Source organism: Salvia splendens, chromosome 15, assembly GCF_004379255.2.
Source record: "Salvia splendens isolate huo1 chromosome 15, SspV2, whole genome shotgun sequence".
Lineage (NCBI taxonomy): Eukaryota > Viridiplantae > Streptophyta > Magnoliopsida > Lamiales > Lamiaceae > Salvia > Salvia splendens.
The window spans coordinates 6,356,647-6,381,524 of NC_056046.1; the positions used below are offsets into that span (position 1 = coordinate 6,356,647).

The 24,878-nt window shown below is 34.7% G+C and overlaps 3 protein-coding genes across 3 annotated transcripts; all 3 read right to left on the reverse strand.

Annotated features, from left to right (window-relative positions):
• Positions 1 to 189: 189 nt before the first annotated feature.
• LOC121767499 lies at positions 190 to 2,148 on the reverse strand. Its single transcript, XM_042163781.1, has 3 exons — positions 1,944 to 2,148; positions 1,698 to 1,846; positions 190 to 493 (listed from the first exon to the last, which is right to left on the reverse strand). Exons 1-3 carry the CDS (start codon positions 2,056 to 2,058, stop codon positions 416 to 418), a joined length of 342 nt encoding a protein of 113 aa, XP_042019715.1. The 5' UTR covers positions 2,059 to 2,148; the 3' UTR covers positions 190 to 415.
• A 14,159-nt stretch (positions 2,149 to 16,307) lies between these two features.
• On the reverse strand, positions 16,308 to 18,696 carry LOC121769546 (heavy metal-associated isoprenylated plant protein 33-like). Its single transcript, XM_042166386.1, has 3 exons — positions 18,321 to 18,696; positions 17,873 to 17,948; positions 16,308 to 17,785 (listed from the first exon to the last, which is right to left on the reverse strand). The coding sequence occupies exons 1-3, from the start codon at positions 18,348 to 18,350 to the stop codon at positions 16,413 to 16,415; spliced, it is 1,479 nt and encodes a 492-aa protein (XP_042022320.1). The 5' UTR covers positions 18,351 to 18,696; the 3' UTR covers positions 16,308 to 16,412.
• A 1,637-nt stretch (positions 18,697 to 20,333) lies between these two features.
• On the reverse strand, positions 20,334 to 22,898 carry LOC121769438. Its single transcript, XM_042166240.1, has 2 exons — positions 22,678 to 22,898; positions 20,334 to 22,495 (listed from the first exon to the last, which is right to left on the reverse strand). Exon 2 carries the CDS (start codon positions 22,493 to 22,495, stop codon positions 20,606 to 20,608), a length of 1,890 nt encoding a protein of 629 aa, XP_042022174.1. The 5' UTR covers positions 22,678 to 22,898; the 3' UTR covers positions 20,334 to 20,605.
• Positions 22,899 to 24,878: the final 1,980 nt, after the last annotated feature.

The window sequence follows — 24,878 nt, forward strand, 5'->3', positions numbered from 1 at the left end:
AAACAATTGGTGGGATGGAAATTGAGGCTCCATACCACCAAGGCTTTAGGTGATGAAGTTAGCCGGTCAATGGGATTTATCCGATCCTTCGACCCGTTATCTCCATCACAATCTCAAAATCCAACTTCTCCACATGAGTTTCTACTCGAGTGACGATTACACATTAACAAAGAACAATCGATCACAAGATTGGAATAATTATTGGAGGGGATATCTCCAAATGCAGAAAGCATTAAAACTGGCATAAACAGCTCGATGTTATTGATCATCCAGATGCACCATGCAGAGGTAAACCAGTATCAACAACTTCTCAAACAGATTTTCAGAAAACATAAACCCTAAATCCCTAAGAGAGTGTTTCAGAGCAAAAGAACCAAGTCCAGCAAAGACACAAAATTTCCGCTACTTCTGAACATCAAGAATTTACGGGCTCAGCTCTAGGCCTCCATAGTCCAAGCCGGTACTTGTGGGCATACTTCAGTATCAGTTTTCTCTGCAAAAATAACCAAACACTCTTCCATGAGTTTACCCAGTACAGAAAAGGTCTGTGGTTGGAGATATAAACGAACTAGTATGGTTCGTATATTTGTCACAACATTTGCAAATTTAACATATCATCAGCTTATGAGTATGCAGGCCAGCAATTCGCTCCTAATATTTTATTTATGATGCATTTTTTACTCAAATTTACCAAAATGGGAAACCTAACGCATCAATAAAAATCACTGTGTCAAGCTTGTTAGCTATGTAGCTTGTTGAGATGGCCTTCTGTCTTTTAAGGCTTTACATGACGATAGAAGGGCCCATCTTTGCCAACTGGAGCTCAAAGTATTCGTAAACATGAAAAAGTTCATGTAGGACTGACCCCAGATCATGCAAAGATGGGGACCAGAGGGGTTTCTTGAGACCTCTATAGTACACATGTTCATGCATCCACATTCCCAACCCAAAACATGAGTCTCATTAGATATCTTAGACAAATTCTTTTCAGTTGCAAAATTACAATGATCAAGCATATTCACTTCAGCTCCGATTATGATGGTTTTGTTAACCATGTTACAGAGTGCTCGGACTGGCAGAACCAATAGTCATGAAACAGAAAGCAAAGCGAACAACATGGTGTAAATTTATCATATATTAAAAGACTTTGGAAAACCATTAACCATGAGCCGGGCGTAAAAGAGAACAAACAACGTGACTACTAGGACAACATCAAAATCAGGTCCGAATACATCCTAATAAGTTTGAAAAGACATAATTTTAATACTTGCCTACATAAGCAATTTTGGCAATAAGACCTTTGTTGATCAAGAGAAGTGGTAATGCAATGCAAGAGGTGGGATTATTCCACCCAAACTGTAACAAGGATATGAATACCTATAAAAGCATAGGCTAAGCACACCAGAGCATCTTTCAGGGAGAGATTCTCAAACAAGAAAAGGAAGCAAAACAATGAAACAAGTAAAAGGCATTATGACAATCAGCCATGTTGGGATAAGTGTAGATGGAGTACCAATTTTATTTCCCTTCTTCTATCTATTTTCAGCAGCTCCTAGCTTCGGCTATTGATCTAATAAGCACTTAAGTATATATCTAACCCTTTACAAAACCAAAATCAATTTCCACAATCCATCTAAAACCCACATTAACTAAAACACAAGCTAAAATATGTACACAAAGAGAGAAATTTCTCTTACGTCTTTGCAAGGGATCCCGAGCCGCTTGAGCTTAATAGTTCGAGTGACGAGAAGCTTATTCAAATCTCCAATCTCAGATTCCAACTTCTCCACATGATTTCCTAATCCTCGCCCCACTCCGTTCAAAAACTCCGGAATCCCAACTTTCACTGCATTTTCAAATCAAAGCGATCGCAGCTCATTTATGAAACTGAATCGAACAAGCAAAAAAATAAGATCAGAAGAAAGCATCTTGCAATTTCTTACCCATGTAATGACTGGATTTGGTTGAGAAATTCGCAATTCCAGATACATGATTTGAATTTGTGAAAAATGAAGATAATCGGCTGCTTCCCGTCTGGATTTGCCTCCAAAGAGCCATATCAAAAATGGGGAAATAGATTTTGGATTTTGTCTATAGAGAGCGAAGCATAAACCCTAAGATTGTTCTGGCCTCTAAACGACAGCGTATCAGTGATCTCTTTCTTGTCCTCCTTTTTTTCTTTTTCCTTTTTAATTTTTTATCTATTTAACGCAGTAATGTATAGTTTCAAACTTAAATCCGTTTTAAACCTTAGATATTTTCTTTTTCTTTTTCTTTTTCAGTTGGACTGAATTTAATTTGATCATTGAGTTTTTCTCATTACAAAAAAATTGTTTACAATATAATTATTCTTGTTTAGTACCGATCAAGATTTTAGTCAAGTGAGTCATTTTCTTTTTTACACACTCTCTCCCTTACTTTTCTCTCTCTACATTTTTATCTATTTTATTTATTCTTTATATTTAACTAACAAAATTTCATTTTCTTTAACCCGTGCCAACAAAAATGCAACGGGGATTTAACTCAGGCCCGTAATCACCAAAAAAATAAATATATTAGATTTGATGTAAAGCCCATCATCTTATTAACTAGTTGGATTGTCGTAATTCTAAGTTTTTAAAAAGTCTTTGCTAATAAACCAAGCAAGTAGTATAAAATTTTCATTTTTTATTGAATTGTATTTTCAATGAATATCAAAATACCGTGTCCCAAATAAACAAATGATTGGACTCATCACTTATCGTTTGAACACAATTTAAATACACCTATTAGGCCCATACATAAATGATTCGAATTTCGGATAAAACATTTGCCAATTTTTAAAAGAATATAATTTGAATCGATTTGAAATTGAAAGATCCAAAACTTTATAATTAATTGAAAATTTCGGAACATCTGAAATATCCATAAAAGTCCTAAACTCCTAAATAAAAAAATTTAATAAGGTATTATGCATTAAATAGTGGAGTACTAGTATAATTTAAAATTTTGGGAGTTTTATTGTTTCAAAACGAAACCAATCCGACCAGATCAGAATTTCGAAGAGAAAGAAATTTAATTTGAAAGATTCGAATCAAATTGAAGTATTTTTGATTGGTTTGATTTAATTTGTCAGATTTATTAGAGTATTTTATACTTGAGCCAAAGAAATAGTATGATGATTACATTGTGTCCAATGTTCATCCCATTGCATTTTTACACCCGACTTAAAAAGCTCGAATCTCATCATATTTATAAGAGAAAATAATGGCATTCATATTAACATAATACTATTTCATACACAATACTTGTCCTAACAACAATTGTTATTGGTCCAAAAAATGGAAATTTGAGAAACATTAGATTAAATTAGTGTTGTGAGTTGTAAGTAACAAAAAATGAGTGGAGTGGATGGGAAAAAGACAAGAAAGGGGGTTAGAGTTGGACCATTAAGTCACAAGAAACATGCACACTGCCCTCTTTCCAACTGACATAATTTGGTCGGAATGCATATGGCACCCTTCTAATAACAACCTCACCTCAATCTCTAATCCTATCTTTTTTTATTCCAACTCATGTCTATCTATAAGTCCTTTATTGATAGCAAGAGGTGAACAAATCATTGGAGATTTTATCATAATTAAATAATGAAACTTCAATAGTAAAACTACTATTATTCAATCACTAGTCAAGACATTAATTATTTTATTCGTTTGTTTCTTTTTTACTAGTGGATCTAGTAAGGTTAATTTTATTTTTTTTCATTAGAAGTGACACCAATACTTATTATTGATCTTTGAAATTATAAATTTTAGCCAAATTTTGATATTTCTCGTAAATTTTTAATTTAATCTAAAATATTAAAAATTTTAAATTTTGTTTACTATATTATTTTCCACGGCAGATCAATCATCTTACCCGACATACTTTCGTGCATTTTCTTTATTCTGTTTGGCACTATTAAATCAATATGGTTTTCTACGTGCCTTTTATCCTACTTGTCACAAACATGAAAGTGATCTAAAATATCATACTTACAAATTTTATGATTTTCCACGTAGAATAAGTTTTTTCGTCGAATATATCTTATTTGGGTTAGGTTGGGAAATAAACATAATGTAATGTTTGTGATATTTTAAGTCAATTTTAAAATTCATAGGAAAATATCAAGGTTCATAGTTTTAAAAATCAAGGGTTGCATTAGTGTGCTAACTAATTTACAGTAATAACTAATAACTTTCAATTCTGTGTATTAAAATTATCAATACAAAGACATAATTATATCAATATAACATGTACATTTAAATATCAATACAAAGACATAATTTATCAGCACAAGAAAGATTGATAAATTTATGTCTTTGTGTTGATAGTTTTAACATGTAAAATTGATACTATTTAGTTATTAGTTATTACTGTAAAAAGTTAGTATTTGATTACACACCTAAAAACCAATATTGATATGAAATTTAGACATCTTATTAAAAGGGCGTTATACATATATTAGATTTGTCATTATGAAATTGTATATTGAACGTGTACATGTGCAAACACAATTGTATGTACTTGTGTAGTACTAATATTTAATGGTCATACGAGTTGGAAAGAGTAATGTAATTAGACCATCCACAACGCGTCTCGCGTCGGGCTCGCGTCTCGTCTCGGAGAGACGAGACCCCCGCGAGACGCATTGCAGCACCCATCTCGTCTCTATCTCGCGCCCGTCTCGTCTCGGCGAGACACGAGACGAGATGGCTCGTCACGCGCCAGGGACACGTGGCACGTCCCCATGCGTGCGTGGCGCCCACTCGCTGGCCCGCGAGTGGGCGTCGTCACTGATGACGCAATAATTCGTTTTTTTTTAAAAAAAATCGATTTTTAATTAAAATTTTTTTTTTCAAACGGTAATATTACCGTTAAATTTATTTTCATTTTTTAATTTTTTTACTCTATAAATAATTCTATTTCATACTCATTTCAAATACAAACACACATCTATTCCTCTCAAATCCTCTCTATCACTCCAATTTCCATCTTCAATCAACTCAAACAAATGGATCCTTTTGAGCAAATTCGGGCAAGGACACGCGACTCTAGCGCCCACACCCAACTCCAAGAGGATCTAATTGAGCACATTTGGGAAAATTTTGGCGGAGAAGATTAAATTATGTCATTTTTATTTTTTAGAATTTTAATTATGTCTTCGTTTTTTTAATGTTAAGTTGTAATGTTGTTTTAATTTTAATAAAGTGTGTTTGTTTAAATTGAATTGGGTTTTAAAAAAAATTTATAAATTAAATTGAATGAATAGTAATTAAGAGACGGTATAGAGACGGTTAAGAGACGGAGCGTTGCAGGTTCCGTCTCTTAGTTAAGAGATGGAGGAAAAAAGGACAGTGGGGCCCTCAAATAGTGCTCAAATAGTAGTTAAGAGACGGTTTAAGAGACGGTATAGAGATAGCGTTGTGGATGGCCTTATGCATTTGATTAAATATGCATATGACTATGATTTATTATTGTCTAGTAACTTGACAATATTTAAAGATTTCATCATATTTTATCTTTCATTTTATAGTCTAAATACCATATCTCAATAAGGTTTTGAACATTTTCACTTCTATAATACTTTGCACTAGTAATAATTTATGATCCGAACTATTAATTGGTGTAATTTGGAAAATGGTCCTAAATTTTAAAATATGGAGTAATTAATTATTTGAAATTACATGAAAAAATTATAAATATAATTGGAATTTTAAAAAGAGCAAATAGCCTATAAAAAACACGAGCTTTTGGTCACATATGTTATCTTTTACAAATTGTAACAGTTGGTCAAAAAATAATGAACTTTGACATTGAGATTAATTTCACATGATTTAGAGTTCGACGGAATTAAAACTTATGAGGTTCATCTATATAACCTTATTATCCACTTGCATATCAAACACATATGACACTACTATTTAAAAATTTGGGCCATTTTAAAAATTTCTTACAAGTCTACTGCTACTATTTATAATTTTTAAAGTTCATTCTAATTTTGTTTCATAAGCTACATTGACACTTTTACACCTCAATCTAGGGATGTCAATCGGGCCGGCCCACCGGGTTTCGGGCCAACCCTACTCGAGTTGCGGGCTAATCGGGTTGAGATTTTTTGGGGTTATAAAAGTTCAACCCTAACCCTAAACGCTCGGGTTTCGGGCTGGCCCAACGGGTTAATCGGGTTGTTACTGATAAAATTAACATGCGATCAGTCCAATAAATAAGGACGAAAATAGTTATATTTATAAAATATAAATATTTAATTATGATAAATTTGAGATATATACTTAAACTCAAACACAAACATGATCAAATACTAATATTTGAGATTTGTGTAAAATAAAACATAAATTTAAATATTTTAAAGCATGTTTTACAAATTTAAATATTTATTAATGAATTAGAAGTTTCTAATTTATTTATTTATTATTATATTAATAAAAATTTAATACAGTATATAATTTATATGTTTAATATAAAATTGAATGTTATTTTTTAGTTATCTATATTATAAAAATAATCAATGAAATTGTCAAATTATGAGTCAAACAAATAGAACAATAGAAATTTTATCAGGTTTTCGGGTCTGACCCTAACGGGTTGCGGGTTAATGGGGTGCGGGCTAATTGGGTTGTAATTTTATCGGGCTAGAAATTTTCAACCCTAACCCTATAAATTTGGCGGGTTATTCGGGTCAGCCCACGAGTTGCGAGATGTATTGACATCCCTACCTCAATCTCTTGTTATTAGTGTGTCTATGTACAAACTACAAAGATTGTTTACATTAAATGATAATAATATATTTTTATACATATTATATCATTCTAAAAAAACAATAATAATATGGAAATAAGTATTAAATAATGGAAGCAGTCTACATACAAATCAGAGGGTTTTTATTTTTTATCTGCAATAATATTTTGTTTTTTTGAAAAAAAAATTCTTAACTTATTCTTTAAATAGATTGATAATTTTCATCGTGCTAATAAACGATCATAACCATAATGCGCTTTCACTATTTTACCCCTGGTTTAATCGGCTCATCAGCTTATGGTATCTTCGACTAATCGGCTCGGCTTTAGGCTAACATGATTACTACTGTACTTTATTTCGTTTTTCTTTTATTTATATTGAAAATCTGTTAAACAGATAGAGATTTGTAAAAGAAGAAAAATAAAGGGTAAAAGATAGTGACAAGATGTTGAATTTTATGTGGGCGTTGGAGTAATAGTTAAACTTAGAATCTTTAATTTTCAATTCATATTATTTCACCATTTGTTCAAATAAATCGTTACAATAATATAACAAATAAAATAATTAAAATAGCCTCGTGATCTATGGCTCCATTTTATTTTTAATTTATTTTGAGAACGAAAGGGTAGAAACTCCTCAATAAAAAATAAGATGGGAATGCATAAATAGGAGTATTCATCTATGAGTATTAATTATTGAGGGATGAATGTACATGTTGAATATTAACCCACATACGATTTCCATTAATAAACACAAAGTCTATTAAAAATATGTGTGAATTTTTTAGGTAAAAAATGTAGTGTTATAAAATTTGTTTAAAATTGTGTTATTGATTGGCTATGCATTTATACCCAATATCGTGCATTAAGATATGTACTATACGTTCGTGTACTATAAAATTGAATGAGCATTAAACATATAACAACTCTAACAATTATATCTCAATCTTTTCAATATTAAATGAGAGTTAAGTATCCCATCTACCCTGATTTTTAGTTTTACCAATTTTATTTCGATTTTTAAATCAAACAAATTCATCTTTACCTTTAATAATTGTTTCAGTTCTATGGCAAATTTTAAATTACGAGGTGCACAGTGAAATGATGTGTATATTGAGTAAGTTGATACAAATTGAAAACATTAGGATAGTATTGATAAGTTAAAACACTTGAAATAAAAATTGACACAATCATTAATTATAGGTTGTGGATAAAATTGATAAATTCAAAATTTGAGATGTCGTTGATAAATTAAAGATGGCTGTGGATAAAATGGATAAATTTCATTTTTTGAGATATAATTGATAAAATTCTATCATTAATTCTTTAAATCCATGATACACATTTGATTTTGTCTCTGCATATATTTAATCAATTTTTTTCGAGACCTATATAAATTGCATGCTCTTTAAAAATAAAGTAAAAAAAAATCAGAAGCTAGCATAATCTAGAAAGGAAGATAGTGTGGAAATAGAATTACTTTCCATCGACGCTAGTTTAAAAAATTATTAGCATGGGAAAACGTTCACACTACAAATGTAGAAATTTTGGGTCTTAACAGTCAAGCCACACAAGTAAAGTAAAATAACAAATAATTTTCTCTCAATAAAAATTTTAAATAAATCGTGAATAAAAGTTTATTGAAAATCATATTCTCCAACAACAATATTTTTCTTACAAATCCATAAAGATTAATTAGTGGGAAAATTATAATAAATCAAAGGAACTTTATAATTTCATGTTAATAACTCGTTCATTTAATAATAGGCAAAGTTTGTTTAATTTCTCTTTCAACTAATTAATGAAGAGGAATCAGCGACCAATGACTGAAATCGGGGAAAGGTGAAGGTATTATGGAGGGAAGGTGGTAGAACCCACCAATTCTTGATTTAATTTTTATATATAATTCCAATTATTAGTTTAACTAATTAATTCCACAAGGCTGGAATAAAGAAACTTGGAAAGCAATACATTCTTGCATTATTTTTTATTGTATTGTACAAAATCCAGACACACCCATCTAATTATTGTAACTTTATTTATTAGATCACCAAGTATAAGTGTATAACTTATACTCCTATACAATTAAGGAAGTACTGTATTAGATATTTTAAAGAAAAAATATTACCCTAACTCAATCCAAGCATGCACATGATTATATGCTAAACAATACCTAGAAGTTTGAGCTTTGAATGGGAAGTCCCTCGAAATTAACCCTCTCAACCCCACTTCTTTTGACTTCTATCACTCTTTATAATTTTAAATTAGGTTAATGTTGCTTTCTAATAAGTCTGGTTACTCACGGGATTTCAAACACAATCCTTGACGCTTGATTGGAAATCCAATCAATTTATTTATCGATTTATAAATATAATATGATTTGATTATAAATAATTAAACTTTTATCAAACTTCATTTTTATTCACTATTAATTTAAAAATCTCCATGCCAATTAATGTATTTCAGACTTTGCTAACAAGACCAAATCAGAAGACAGCAATTAAATTGTTGTTGTGGCATAATTATGGTTATATTACTTACACAAGGCCAACAAACCCCATGGTAGTTCTCCATTTCTAACTTTTATATTGTAGATAAATGAAGACATGCCCACGGTTCGTAAACCGCCGGTTCCGGTTTCGAGAAATGTGGAACCGGAACCAAACCGTGAGGCTATTTCACGGTTCCGGTTTCGGTTCGAAAACCGGCAGTTCCGGTTCCGAACCACCGGTTTTTCGGCGATTTTTTACGGTTTTTCACGGTTCCGAACCGCCGGTTTCCAACAGTTTTTCGCGGTTCTGACTAGATTTCACGGTTTTCCAGCGGTTTTTCATGGTTCCGATTTGGAACCGCCCAGAACCGGCGGTTCCGGCACGATTTCGGTTCGTAAAATTTAGAACCGGAACCGGCCCGCGGTTCAAAATATGGCGGTTTCGGTTCAAGAAAAAAGTCACGGTTCCAGTTCGGAACCGGAACCGGCGGTTAACCGTCGGAACTGAAAAACCTTGGGCATCTCTAGATAAATCTCATGTACAAGAGAATCTGCTAGGTGAATATAGGAGATTCTCTTGGATGAAGGTTGAATCTTTACTAAGAGCACAACTTCATGTTTGGTTTCTTATGCGGTGAAGACTCAGTATCAAAGAGACACTCTTCAAATTTGGAGTAGTCGAGACTGAGGATGATCGATGCATTTTGTGTAGGTATGAAACATAACTACAGAACATCTCTTTTTCAAGTGCAAGCCACATAGTAGTCATTGAAATTATTGTTGGGATCGATGGAATATCTCTCTGCATATTCTCAACCATACAAAAGAATTTCTGCTATCTTGGATGAGTGTCCTATTCAGGAGGTTCGACAAAATCTTGTGGATATCTATGTTCTATGTCATTTCGTTGCCAATTTGGGACGTTCAAAATAAAGCCGCGTTTCAATATTTTAAATTAAACTGGAAATTTAAGAAGAAATGACTCATTTGGCGTCTTGACACTTGGGGATGGTGTCCAAACTTACCCTTTGTCCAACACTTTGTATTGAGAATCTAGACCATATTAGATAGTGGTAGAATTCAAGAATGTCACAAACAAAATACGGTTTGAGTGGGTTCTTCTGATCTACGTCACGAAAACTTATAGAGTATCATAAATATACATTTTAAATTTGTTATGCCTCATAATATATGAATCGGAGATCCCTGCACATGAGTGGCAAATTGATGATATTATCGTTTGCTCTACGCGTTACTGATGCTTCAATCCAAATAATTTCCTAATTCAAACACAATAATTTAATGATTAAGACTTCTAAAATAAAATGATTTCATCGTAGATCAAGTGAGGGGATTGTTAATCCTTGGACGCAAAATAGTACTTCCTGTCAACTAAGATATAATTAGAATAGGAAAATTAGCAAATGGATTTGACAAGTAACAATTCGACAAGTTGATAGGATTTGTTGCTTATTAGATCCAATTAGTTAATAAAAATGGGATTTGTTCTAGTATAGTGCAAGGTTGAATATATAAGGTTCCTAAATAAAGGGAAAAAATCTATCAATCCCTAGGTTGATAGAACTTTCGGATGATTGATTAAGTAGAATCATTCTTAATGAGTACGCTAATTATTCTTAGTTTTGTAGTAGTAGTAGTATATTAAATGGGGGTGTCACGTTTCTTTTTCCTTAAAAATTGTATGTCCTTCTTGATTTATTGAATTTCCGTAACAATTAAATTTGACCAAAATCTATAGAGCCGAAATTTCAACCAGTCAATTAAGATAATTAAAATCAATACTACATAGCAACCAAATTATTTTCAATGATGTATAACCGTTTTTTAAATTTATTTTAGACAAAAATATTCTTCAATTAACTTTTCATATCCTTGGATTGCCTTGTCTTATGAGATTGTGTTGTGTCACTTGTTTTCTTGGGCGTAGTTTGAGTATGTGGTGCATTATGAGATCGATATTCTTTAATATAAGAAATATGCATGTATGATGTATTATTGTTAGTTTTTGTGATTTTTGTAATTTTCTTTTGATACTTCATCACTAATATCATGAGACTATCCATCTAGGATTAAGTTGTGAGATTATTTTAATTGGAGGGGGGAGGCTATGACTAATTATCATGAGACTATCCATCTAAGATTAAGTTGTATGGTTCAATATTATGAACAAAACATGATACATATTTAATTATGGAATTTAATCTTGGCAACCGAACACCCTCTAGTCATGGACTCTCCTCGTCAATTGATGGCTTTCAAAATTTTCATATATATAAAAAAAGAAAAGCATAAACAGGTAGGTATTCAGTATTCTAGACCTACAAAAATTTCAAATATTTTCTTAAAAAATCGTTTTGAAGAAAAGTATTAAAAATTTATGAAATAGTCATACATATTTTTCAATTAAAAAGGGCCGGGGAGAAGAATGGTCGTACTAATAAACATTAAATAATAAAATTAAAAATATAAAGGAGGTAGACATGTAATGATTAAAATCATGCGCAAGATTGTAAGATCGTGATATTAAATAGTAAAAAAAAATCATGATTATAGTAAGCATGATTGGTGTCTCTCATGTAGTTTGAGTACCACGTGCAACAAATTGAAATATATTTAGCAGCTTTTGAATAATACTCCTACCATTTTATCTTTTCAATTTAAAATCAAGTTATATTTCTATTTTAGTTGAGTAAATTGTTGATCGTATCACTAGTAAGTTTTTTAGATCTTGACTGACGTTCAATTAAAAAGTGAGTTTTCAAATGGATCGACATCGTGGATCCGTACAAGTTGCTGGACTATTGCTATATTAAAGATATGATTAAATATATTGTATATCAAGATTCTTCGACCTTATCTTATGAGATTTGAGAAAAGTTAATTTGACATTGTTTCCACCTACATTATCTCTTCAATCAAAGTTGACCTTATGATGTATCGAGCATTTTTATCAGAATCATCTTTACTCTCTCGACATTATTCTCCCTCTTACTTTACCATTTATTTCTCCACTTTAACTATTTATTACTCCCTCCGTCCCACATTATTTGAGGCATTTCTTTTCGGCACGAGATTTAAGAAAGTTATGTTTAGTGAGTTAAATAAAATAGAAGAAAGAATAAAGAGATATGAGAGATGGTAAAGTAAAAGAAAGAATACAGTAAGTGTTATTAGATGTTTTGTTTTTAGCTAAAAAGAGAAATGACTCAAGTACTTGGACAACCCGAAATGGAATACGATTCAAGTAACTTGGGACAGAGAGAGTATCATTTTTATAAAACAAGTACCCAAAAATGACTGAGACTCCTAATGGCGGACGGAGAGAGTATTTCATTTCTTACTCTATTCCAATCCAATCCAATCCAATCCAAAAATCTAAGAAAATCTTAAGCAAATAATCATTAGTTTTGGTTATCATCAAGAAGCTAGTTTAAACTCTTAACTATGAGCCACTTCACTAAAAGTTTCTGCTCATATCATTTGAGTTCTTCATTATGCTCGTGTCACTCGAGTTCTTGATCGATAAATTAAACTCGTGTCACTTGCGTTTTTTTTATTGACAATGTATACTGGTGCCAGTTGATTTCTTCATGGTTAATTTATGCTCGTGTTACTTGAGTTCTTCATTGACTATTTAACCCCAGCTCTTACTAACAAGTTTTTGATATATTTTGCTTGTGCTAGAGTTTTGTTAGATATTTTTTGCTTTTATGTAGGAATTGAATAATTCAATTTAAAAATAGTATATGGATTATTTCAATTGTTGTGAACTTGTGATGTCATATTAAAACATTGAATCGAAATATGGGAAACATTGAATCAAATATTGGACCTTAAAATTTGATGCTGTATTGTAAAATTTGTAATACGATTATATCTATCCACCCGTCTCACTCTAAGTGATACATTTTCTTTTTTAAGATGTCTCATTTTAAATAATACATTTCCTACGATAGAACTGAAGAAATATAATTTTATAGTCTAAATCTTTACGTGCATGTTACATTATGATTAATTCTTATTTTGACAAAATCTCAGTGTCCTATGTTGAATATGGAGTGCAATTAATACTCTATCTGTCCCTGAAAATTTGTCATATACTATTTTCTTTTTCATTTGTACCTAAAAATTTGTCACCTTTCACTTTTACTATTTTTTATTTTACTATTTTTTGCAGTAAATCTTACATTCTTATTTACATTTTATTATAAAATTGATATGGAGTATAAAAGTAAGACTCACGAGTCATTGACTTTTTCAACTAATTTTCTTTTACATTTTTTTAAATCCATACCGTATCAAATGGTACCGAATTTCTAGGGACGGATGGATTACTATACTAAGTCTACAACTATAATTCTATTCGAATTATCATTTATTTTCTTGAATAAATTAGCATGGTGCAAATGCAAGCGAGTAGTGGAGTAGGAGTATATAGTAGTGGGGTGACAAGTGTCAAGTACGAGAGGCGGGTCCCACTAAATTTACTGTCTGATTAGACAGATGAGATGGGGCCCACGATGAGTATGTCCGCCGATGGCCAAACATTGAAGACCAAAGGTGGGGTCGCCCGCACTGGAATATCTCTACTTTTGATGCTCTCTTCTAATTTGTTTATTTTTTGTGATAAGACTATACCAAATATCCTGCAAAATTCCTGTGGAGTCTCAACGCCGTTAGATTTGACGTTTGATTTAACTCTTTAACGAGCTCTTCTCTCTCTACATTGTCTCCGTCACATTTAATTCTATATATCTTTTTTTTTAAAATATTAGTACTCCCTATATTAAATATAATAAAAATCAAAGTTATTATTGTACTCCCTCCGTCCCGGGCTACTCGCCCCTTTTCTTTTCGGCACGGAGATTATGGAATGAGTGTATAGGAAAGTAAAAAATTACGGCTGTAGGTGAAAATTTTTACTAAAAATAGAAAGAGTGCAAGTAACTTGGGACGCCCAAAAAGGAAATAAGTGCGAGTAGTGCGGGACGGAGGGAGTAATATTTTATAAAATAACTCGAAAATCTGGGACCAAGTTATATAACAAACAAGTTGCGATTAATCCATGATTTACTTATTTTTATTAGAAGACTTCAACTAATTTTGGTTTTTTGGGTGGTTTAGTTGTTTAACATACCATATCGTGTTTGAGAAATTATAATTACGTTTCTTTACTAAAATACTCCCTCTGTCCGCGAATAGGAGCCCCGTTTTTCCATTTTAGTCCATCCGCTAATAGAGTCTCGGTTCACTTTTACCATAAATGGTAATATGGTCTCACTTTCCACTAATTCATTTCACTCACATTTCATTTAAAACTAATATATACAAGTGAGACCTCTATTCCACTAACTTTTTTCCACCCACTTTTCTTAACATTTCTTAAAACTCGTGTTGCTCATAAATGAAACTCTTAATGGCGGACGGAGAGAATATTATGTACATGTAGTATGTGCTTCTTGAAACTAGCTGTAAGTCTGTAACAATCAATTCGAGGTTGTAAATGTGGTATCCTTCCTCATTTCGAATAATAAAAAAACTTATTAATTATTGTAAATAACATAATTATCAAAATCATTGTACTATACTCTTATTTAGTATTCTGACTCTTTTCATTAAATGTTCTTAGCCATCAAATTACACATTGAAAAATAGAAAATTTAACTTAATAATCATATTAATCATCATACTCCACTAAATAAGCAGGTACAACTAATTGCCAAATTTCATAAAGTATCACTAAATACGAATAAAATGGGAAAAATATCATAATTATATTGTACTCTTAATTTTGGATAGAGGACATTTATTAGTGAATAAGAGCCTCCACAATGAGGCGCCCAAAAGCCCGCCCTATAAGGCGCTTTATGCTCCGCCACATCAACATTCTATTCTCATACCCTTTCATCTACAGTGGGACGCCCTAAAGTCCGCCATATAGGTTTCACTACTATTTTGTTAATTAATTTTATGTTTTCAAATAGGGTGGAGCATTAAGTCATGATACTAGGACGCAGATAAGAGTTCAACTAATGAGTTAAAGCTAATTAAGATTTCCATTCTAATCCAAAGTGTGCAGAAAAAGGAATTACAATTAATTAATGTTTATCTACTAATGCAGACACTACAATCTACAGATTCTTCCGCCAAAATGATTAATATTTTCGTTTTTATATTTATTTTGGTTTTTCATTATAGTGTCAGATAATATTCCCAAAGATTTCGTGATTAGAAAATTCCAAAATTGTCCTACATGACAAACAATTCTAATGTGTAACGATAGTGATTTATCAATCTTCTCCATCTCCAATCAATAATACAAACTTTTTAGGAAATTGATGTTATTTTTTTCCCAAATTTAAAAGTTCAGACATATCACCAACAAAGTCACAATCTATTATCTAAGAACTAAAAAAATAAAAAAATCGATGTAATTCACTAATTAGACTATGTACATAGCAATTGAATGTCCACACACACACACACACACACACAAAAATACTTTCAATATTTTAAATAGATACACAAATTGAGTGTGGATGCTACAGTCAATCAGTGAAAGGACTGAATGTTTTTTCATGAAATTTTGTACTACACTATACCCCACGTCACACTCCACAAATTCATAATGCAATTGGCCACCACTAAACGTTAAATCCTCCACTAAAAACGCCTAGTCAATATACATAAATCATTCATTTTCATTATCTTATGTCAACAAATCTAAATATAGACTAGATTTTGAATCAAATACTCTTCAACTTGGTCAATTTTATTTCCTAGTGTCACACCACACCCCCCCTATTGAATACAAAATTTCACGTGAAGGTAGTGTGAACCATAAATTTAGAGCCAGATATAGAAATCACAATTTGTGCAGAGAGATAGAAAAGGACAGGTAGATGGGGTTTATATTATTCTCTCCCATTATGCATTATTTTTCTCAAATCCCATCCTATTTTTTTTGCATTTCACAAATTATACTCCTAATTCAACCAAATAAAAAAAAAGAGGACATATAGAGAAGCAAACTCGAAGTAAAAACATTTCCATGTGTAGTAGTACTATAACATCAATTCAAGAAACTATGAACTACTATTAAGCTCTTGATTCATCAACTTCCCTCACATCACACTACAACTAGAGGTGTTCTCATCACTGAACATGGCATACTGGTCGGCCCGCTCGCCGGGTGGGGGAGGGTACGGGTAGGGCGGGTACGGCGCCGGCATGTAGTTCACGGCTGGGGGAGGCCGCGCGTACATCATCGGCTGGAACCTCTCGTTCCCGTTCGCCCTCTGCTGGTTCATCATCATGGCTGCTAGCTGCTGCTGGTAGTAGGGGTTGTTGTTGCCACCCCCCGCCATTTGGTCAGGCGGCCCGCCACCCGGGAAGTACCCTGCACCACCACCACCACCACCATGAGCCGCGGGCAATCCTTGCACGGCAGCAAGGTTCCCCATCTGCCCCAGTGGTGGTAGGTTTCCCATATGCCCCATTTGGCCCATAGGCCCCGCATTACCACCACCACCACCCATAGCCATCATGTTAGGCATGCCATGAGGTCCATCGCTCATTTTCTTGGCCCCATTAGGCATGAAATTGTGCCCGTTTCCTCCGCCTCCTCCTCCACCGCCACCCCCATTTTTATTTTGGCCAGCATTGCCTCCACCACCACCACCACCATTCTTTCCCCCCTTCTTCCCACCACCACCACCACCGTGGTTCATTTGAACAGGAATGCTACCACCTTCGCCCCCGCCTTTCTTCCCATTTCCAGCACCACCACCGCCGCCGCCACCGGTCTTCATCATCTGCGGGAGCTGGCCATTCATCATGTTCTGCATCATCACCCCGGGAGGCATCTGCGGTCCTCCACCACCATGGCCGCCCCCCATAGCCGCCTTCATCTTACTCATGGCCGCGTGATCCACCTCATCAAGCTCGTCATCATCAAAATCATCCTCATCACCATCAAAATCATCATCGTCATCATAATCATCATCATCGCTCATGTCCTCCTCCTGAGGCAGCTTGAACTTGACCGACTTCGCATTCTGCTCCTTCCCACCATTGCCGGGTGCCATCTTCACATCCTTCATAAACTGCGGCATCATCTTCATATCCTGAAACCCCTTCATCTGCTGCAACTGCTGCAATTGCTGCTGCAGCAGCTGTGGATTATGCCCAGGGGGACCTCCACCACCACCACCACCACCTCCTCCTCCTTTGCCTCCACCGCCGCCCTTTGGCTGATTGTTAGCACCACCACCCTTCTGGCCATGCCCTTTACTCACACCACCACCGCCCCCTTTGCCACCGTGGTCGATTTGGAGATTCTTGAGCTGGTTTTGATTGTGACCGTTGGAGGGCTTTGCACCCCACATCTCAGCATGCTTCCCATTCTTGATTAGCTTCTTTATCAGTGTGTTTGGATCAACATTCCCAGAAACAGTCACCTTCCCTTGCTCTGAATCTATCTTAGTAGTGTATACACCTACCACCAAAACCCCACATTAATTACCCCAAGATTCACACACACTCACCATAAATTAGTCAAGAAATTCTACAAGTTTATTCATACCTTCAATCTTCTGCAAGATTTTCTTCACTTTATGCTTGCATCCATCACAGTGTATATTGACTTTAAGAACACAAGTCTGCAAGAACAAGCAACCAACCACAGAGACACAGCCACTTCAATTAGAATAAAGATTGCAACTTTAACATTCTTGAGCCAAAATCAGACCAGGAAAACAAGAAATCATCACTGAAACAACACAAAAATCAAAACTTTATCCCAACGAAAAAGTCCATTTCAGTGAAATCAACACAAAACATGAGTGACTGAGAGAGAGAGAGAGAGGGAGAAACGGCACTGAAAACCTTGAGTCCCTAAACAAGAAAAATACTGAATGCACACGCAATACAGCCTCTCTCTCTCTCTCTCGCACACACACACAACAAATACTCACACACGAGCTCACCATTTATCAAAGAAATGTGTGTGTAAGAGAAAAGAAAGTAGGTACCTGGATCTTCAAGAACTCGTCTTTACTCATTTTGCAGCCCCCTCAAAGCACAAGCAACACAAATTACAAACAGGGTAATGCAGTGAGAGAGAAAGAGAGAGAGGTAGATCTGAGTGAAAAACAGTTTCAACAAAATGATGTTCAGTCCCTTCACAGAACTCACAAGCAAGGAAAACAGAGAGAAAAGAAATTCAGGCCCTGTTTGCAAGACACATTAACACTTCCCCTGCTGAATTCTGGACTACCTCCATTTCAGAGTTTTGGAGAGAGATAGAGAGACTATTGCAAAGGGAAAACAAAACAAACACCCTCACTTGTCTTGCTTTTGGAGCTTTATTTATGGTTAGCCCCTTTTTTTAATTCTACTAATAAGGTGGTGGGGATGATTATTACTGCATAAGCCACCTTTTAATCATATTATATTTATATTTATTTCATTTTTCCTTTCCCACAACTTTCACATCGGCTCGGCTCCTTCTGTAGCCGATGTTTTCCCGGCTCGGCTTAACTCGTGTGGTTGGTTGGTTGAGCTAACCATTGTCAGATTTTAGATGATACAAAACGATATCTGCTGAAATATCTGTATAAATATTTACTACCGTCAGATTTGAAGTCAGATTTTACCCTCTTCAAAAAGTAGTTGAAGCAATAAATTTGTTTATATATTTTGTCACTCATTCCTTGCTGTGTGAGTTGACTATAATGCCCTTGATCTTTTACTTATAATTTGAGTTTATTTATTTAATAGACTAGGAAGTGTTTGCCTAAAATAGAAAATAAATAAATGTAAATTTAAATCGTTCATAATATCAAATGAAATATTATTTCATGGACTAATAAGTACTCTCTCCTTCCCCGCTTAATTGTCACTCTTTGACCGGACACGAGTTTTAAGAAATGTAAAGAAAAGTTTGTTCAAAAAGTTAGTGGAATGTGGGACCCACTTTTTTATATTGATTTTATAATAAAATGTGAGTGAAGTGGGTTAGTGGAATGTGAGACCTCATTAGCATTTATGGTAAAAATGAAGTGTGACAATTATTGAGAAACATATTGAAATGGAAAAAAGTGACAATTAATCGGGGACGGAGGGAGTATTACCTAGATTCTGTGATGGGACATTTTCAGTCAAAACTCTTTCATAGTATCACTTCACTTAAATTAAATTGTGAAAATTTATTTTTTTAAATTAGTTGTCGATTCTGTAAAGCTTGAATTTATTGGTTTGACATTTGCTTATCAACTTATACACTTGGACGATTTATTTGTTCAAAGAATTTCATGTTAAATCTATAGATAAAAAGGTTGTTATAAAATTTTTGTTTTTAATGAAATAAGGATTCTTGGTTAATTGAGTTAGTCCATTGAATTGCAGACTAAGATTTATACACTTTAATGTATTATTTGGTCAAAGAATTTGTCAAATCTATAGATAAAAAAGTTTGTTGTATAATTTTGGTTTTTTATGAAATAAGAATTCTTGGTCAATCGGGTCATCGGTCTGTCTCAGTCCAATGAATTTTAAACTAATTTATATACTTCGATATATTGTTTTGGTTAATTGGGTCAGTTCATTCGATTTCAGATTTAGGTCTTCATTCAGATTTGAGGTTAATTGAATTTGAATTCTATTGAGCTAAAAATTTCAATCTCTAACTTAAATATCCGATTGTTCGTGTTTCGAACGATAAATGTTCAATTGTTCGAGTTTTGAATAAAACCTAATAATGATGAAAATTACCCTTTATAATTTTTATACCTTTTTCGGGTCCATACTACCATCTTTAGAAATGGATGCAAACAAGTTGAATCAATCATAGCAATCAATTAATTATTTATTCATTTTTTTCTTATCCTATTCATAAATGTGTACTCCTACATATATTATCCAACCATATCTCTTAATTAGTAAAATAGACTAAAATAGGAACAATAGCTTGATTCAAAATTCCACCGCATTCTTAAATGAATTCTCTGCAGTTAAGGAAATAGTACGAGTTAGATAAGAGGATATACAGAGAAAATATCTCTATGAATTTAATGAATGATATACTACTACTCCATATGATATATCCATCAGCTTTACAGTGGTACATGTGGGATCTCAACCTTATCACACAGCATACAAAAAGAATTACTAGTAGTACATAAAAAATACTATATCAATCTGCTCAAACAATTACTATATACCCAAATTTCAACTAATATACCTGCATTTTTCCGGCCACAAAAATCTAATCTTTCCGGCTTGCAATCTTGATTAATGCCTGAAAACATTGTGCCCCTCACACGGATGAATGCCCGGGCCTTACGCAGAGCGCGTTGATCAGCACGTGCCCGAGCATGAGGTCCACGAAGTACTGGTGGCCGACCTGTCCATCGCGCCACCTGGCCTTCAACGGGGCGCGCCCATAGTGCACCCCGTCGTTGCACCGATTGTCAAAGTGCCACGGGTAGGTCATGTCGAAATCGTCGATGACCCGATCGAGCAAGCCATAATGCCTCAGCTTGTCCACCACCACCCCGTTGAACACCTCCATCTTGTGAGGGTTAAACGCCATCGACCTAGCGTAGCCTCCCGTGGCTACGGTGGTCCGGTATATGACCTCTGGGGGCTGCAGCCCCCTCTGCCTTACCCCTTCCATCACCTTCTTCCAAAACTTGGCCGCGTAGTCCGCGCCCTTGATGAAGTTCCGGATGGTGGACCAGTATATCCCGTCGTGCAAACCTGAGTTCATGATCACGGTGTCGGGCACGGCACTTTGAGAGAAGTATCCCTTCAACGTCTCCCGGTAGTCCTCGTTGATCAACGAGTTCAAACCTTGGTAGTTCCCAGTGTGGTTCCAATGCCCGTTGAAGATGCTCGTGAACCGCACCGTCTGAGACGTGTTTCTCGGATTCGTGATGTTCATGTCGAACAGCCTCGGAACGGTGGGAACGTCGGTCACATCCAAGATAAAATGCAGGATGTTACGGATGGTGTCACAGTGGTTGGAGTCACCCCACCAGAAGATCCAGCGGCCGCTCAAGCACTTCCACGCCTCCCGGCTCCTGTAGAGCTTGAACGAGCATTGGGCCGAGTACACCCACCCGTTGCTCTCCAGCACGCCTAATGGACCACTACACCACGGCTGCTGGCAGGGGAAGCTCGGGCTTTGGCACCTATACCTACCATCATAGCTAATCGCACAGTTTTCGTTCTTAGCATGCCTTGTCCAACGACCGGACCAGACATCCCTCGTGTAGTCACTCCACCTGCATTGCCTGATCTTGGGCAAACGCAACGCAGACCTAACGAACGTGATTGGAACCAAGCGAAGAACCTTATCCAACGCAAACTTAGAAGGCGAAAACTTGAGACCCTCGTAGTGCCTATACAACAAAATGATGGTCAGATTGTAGTCACCAGCAAAATCAGGATGAACTTGGAGTGAAAACGAGTATGTCCCGTTGCCCATGTCCTTAACTGGGGGCCTAGACTTCCACTTCTCGCTCGAAAGATCGGTCTCAAAGTAATCGCCACCCAAACAACGAGGCTCCCCTGCCTCATCAACAGCTTGGAACACAAACTCATGGATTTCACCAGCCACCAACTCCACATTCTCACTTCCATCCAATCCAGCAACCCTAACATCCACAGTTTTCGAATCCTTACACGCCTCACCGCCCGGTGCCAGCCAGTTTGCAATGATACGAGACGAGTAATTCGCCTCCAGCTCAGCCGAAATCCAAGACAGAACCCTAGGTCTTGAAGAAGTGTTCATCCCTGTCCAACTCTTGCTAGAATCAGCTGAAACATTAGGGCTCAAATTCGAAAACGTAATCGAAATGGACACATTGAGAGTTCGATTTCCAACCAAATCAATCTGATCAACACTTGGATGAGTTTCTGCCAAAATCTGGTTGGTGAGGTTCAAATCAATCTGGTCATGATTTTCCAATTTGGGCTGAAACTTAATGGAACGATTCCTAAACCTGAAATCTTTAAAGGGTATTGTAGCTTCTGCGGCAGTGTCGAGCTTCACCACAACAAAATCATTCTGGAAAGTGCTCATGCTCAAACCATCAATCCCCCACACAATCAAGATTCCAAGAAACACACACATCATCAAAATCTTGAACCATGAATGAACTATGGGGTTTGCCCCCAGAAACCACGCAGATTTCTCCCTCATCTGAACAAAAACACATAATAACACCAAGAATATAAAAAGACAGAAATCAATTTGAGACAAAAATCCTAAAATAGCATTGTTTAGACTAAAGAAGTAGCGGAAAAGCAACTTGCCCAGCAAAATATAAGTGCTCTGTTGTGTTTTCTTGAAAAAATAAAACAAAGTTATCGTTCAAGACTCACCCTTTCTTCTTTTATTTTGTTTTCTTCAATATTGGAAAAGCCAATAGCTCAAGGCGTCTGCAATTTCCTTCCCTTTTGCTTTCCTCAATGTAGCCGGAAATCCCTCCTCTGTCTCTGTCTGTCTCTGTTGCTGTCGCTCAAGAATAATGGTGCAGTGATTACAGTAGTGGAGAGTTTGTTGCTGGAGTTGAAAAATTATCTAAGAAAAAAAAGAAAGGCGGAAATGGAGCCGGAGTTGGATTATTATATGATGGCCATAATAAATTCTTGCAAATGACTCAATTTTACCATTTTGCCCTTCTCGTTTCCCCCGTCCACCGACGGACAGTTGGCGTTTAACTGTGGCGGAACGCGGTCCTTTGGTGTGGGTATTTTTGTCTTTTCCTGCTCTCGCCTTCTGCATGGTTCTACCGCCCTTCGTTTGCCACGTGGGCAGCTGCTTCTCCATCGATTTTTCAATAATTTTAAAATTCTAAGCTTACATTTTTTTAATTCCCCAAAAATACAAATTTTGAATTCTACTAAAAGAAAGTTGTATCTTAAATTATTTACTATACGTTATGTCATGAACCTGAAAACAAAACAAGAATGATTGAGAGAGACGTGCTAATCAATTAGTCTCATTTTTAGAAAATCATTATAATTTTATATCATATGTTAGTGTGATCCCACATTCCCACTTATATTCTCTTTCTCGTCTATTTTATTAATTATAATCATATTTTCGTTTGAGTCAATTGTAGCATTTCGTTTGAACGTTGATTTTAAGCTTTGTCCTTAGCGAAATAAAAACTTTATGAAATTTCATTTGTGGAAAAAATCTAAGGGAATTCAAAGTAATTAAACAAGTAAAGCTTATTAATAAAAACAAATGATATAGTAACTAGTAAGTCAAAATTAGTTGCCCTCTTTTTGGACTAATGAATGGGGTGCGTTACACCTACCGCACAATTATTACAAGTCAAGTACAAAATGGAGTAACTAATGCTAGTAGGAATACATTCTTATTTTGATATTTAATTAAATTTTAGCTCTTCTTGATATTGGAGTTGTGCTCTATTGGAATCTAGACCTTATTATTTACGGGTAAGGTCACATCACTTTTGTGTTGTCGGAATCATATTTAATTATTTACGTAACGGTAATTACATTGGAAGGTGATTGATAGTGGCTTTCTCCTCATTTCTAGGCGTTGTTAAAAATGTTTTATGTAAATTTTCGAATATTATGACTTTATAGATTCAAATTCAATAGTGTAGAGAGCGTCAATTATTAGTGTAAAATAAAGAATATCAATTATACGAAATTAAATTTAAACATACTACAAATATTTTTGCAGTAATTCAGACATTGCAGCTTTATGGTTTTAGTACAAGTGTACAACATCTAGTAACTTAGTTTGGGTATACACATCCTAGATTTATAACAAAAAAATTTACCAAAACCCTTAAAAGATTATAAGGTATTATAGTATGAGCAATTGAATTGAATGTCGGCATTGAATAAAACGACAGAGATCATGTGACGGAACGGCACTGCACGTTGCAGGTGCGCTTCAATTATTTGGCTGTGCATTGTTGGCAGTTTAATAGGGGCACATATTCCTCCTAGACGTGGCCAAAATCATACTATATAAAATTGTTAAAATCATAGTTCTAAATAAACTGTTTTCAATTTTCATAAATTTTTTGAAAGGTTAAATTAATAAGAAAACTATAAAATTTGACCAATTTTGGTCAACTTACTCCGTACTACTACTTGATTATATCACAATTTTGACATTTTCTCAAATTCACGTCTTACATAATAATCATCTAGAAATCAATCACCATAATATAAAACAATAGGGGTTTCCAAGATAAAATAGTAGCAAGATACAATCTATGATTAAGTCGTGAGATTATTTAGTAGGAGGGGATTGTCAAGAAAGGAAGGAAAATCAGAATCATTCAAGGAAGGAAATAGAATAAAATTAGCATAAATTAATTTGTATTGATTGAGTAATTGATTTCCTATGTTTCTATGAAATCATACCATATACACAGTCCATAAAACTCTATTTAAGAGTAGTAGTCTCAATAAATATACACAACACAATTTACTACAATCCATCTCCTCTACACTACTCTTCTCTTATCTATGGCCGATACCCAACTCAAGATGGTATCAGAGCGGGGGTGAGACTCAGAGAAATCTCATCA

Excerpts from the sequence above, each read along its gene's own strand:
- LOC121767499 (XM_042163781.1), bottom strand. The coding sequence starts at position 2,058 with ATGGCTCTTTGGAGGCAAATCCAGACGGGAAGCAGCCGATTATCTTCA. Across the intron at positions 1,847-1,943 it reads CAAATCCAGTCATTACATGG|TGAAAGTTGGGATTCCGGAG; the intron begins GTAAGAAATTGC and ends TTGAAAATGCAG. Across the intron at positions 494-1,697 it reads TCGGGATCCCTTGCAAAGAC|AGAAAACTGATACTGAAGTA; the intron begins GTAAGAGAAATT and ends TTATTTTTGCAG.
- LOC121769546 (XM_042166386.1), bottom strand. The coding sequence starts at position 18,350 with ATGAGTAAAGACGAGTTCTTGAAGATCCAG. Across the intron at positions 17,949-18,320 it reads ACGAGTTCTTGAAGATCCAG|ACTTGTGTTCTTAAAGTCAA; the intron begins GTACCTACTTTC and ends TTGTTCTTGCAG. Across the intron at positions 17,786-17,872 it reads AATCTTGCAGAAGATTGAAG|GTGTATACACTACTAAGATA; the intron begins GTATGAATAAAC and ends TTTTGGTGGTAG.
- LOC121769438 (XM_042166240.1), bottom strand. The coding sequence starts at position 22,495 with ATGAGGGAGAAATCTGCGTGGTTTCTGGGGGCAAACCCCATAGTTCAT.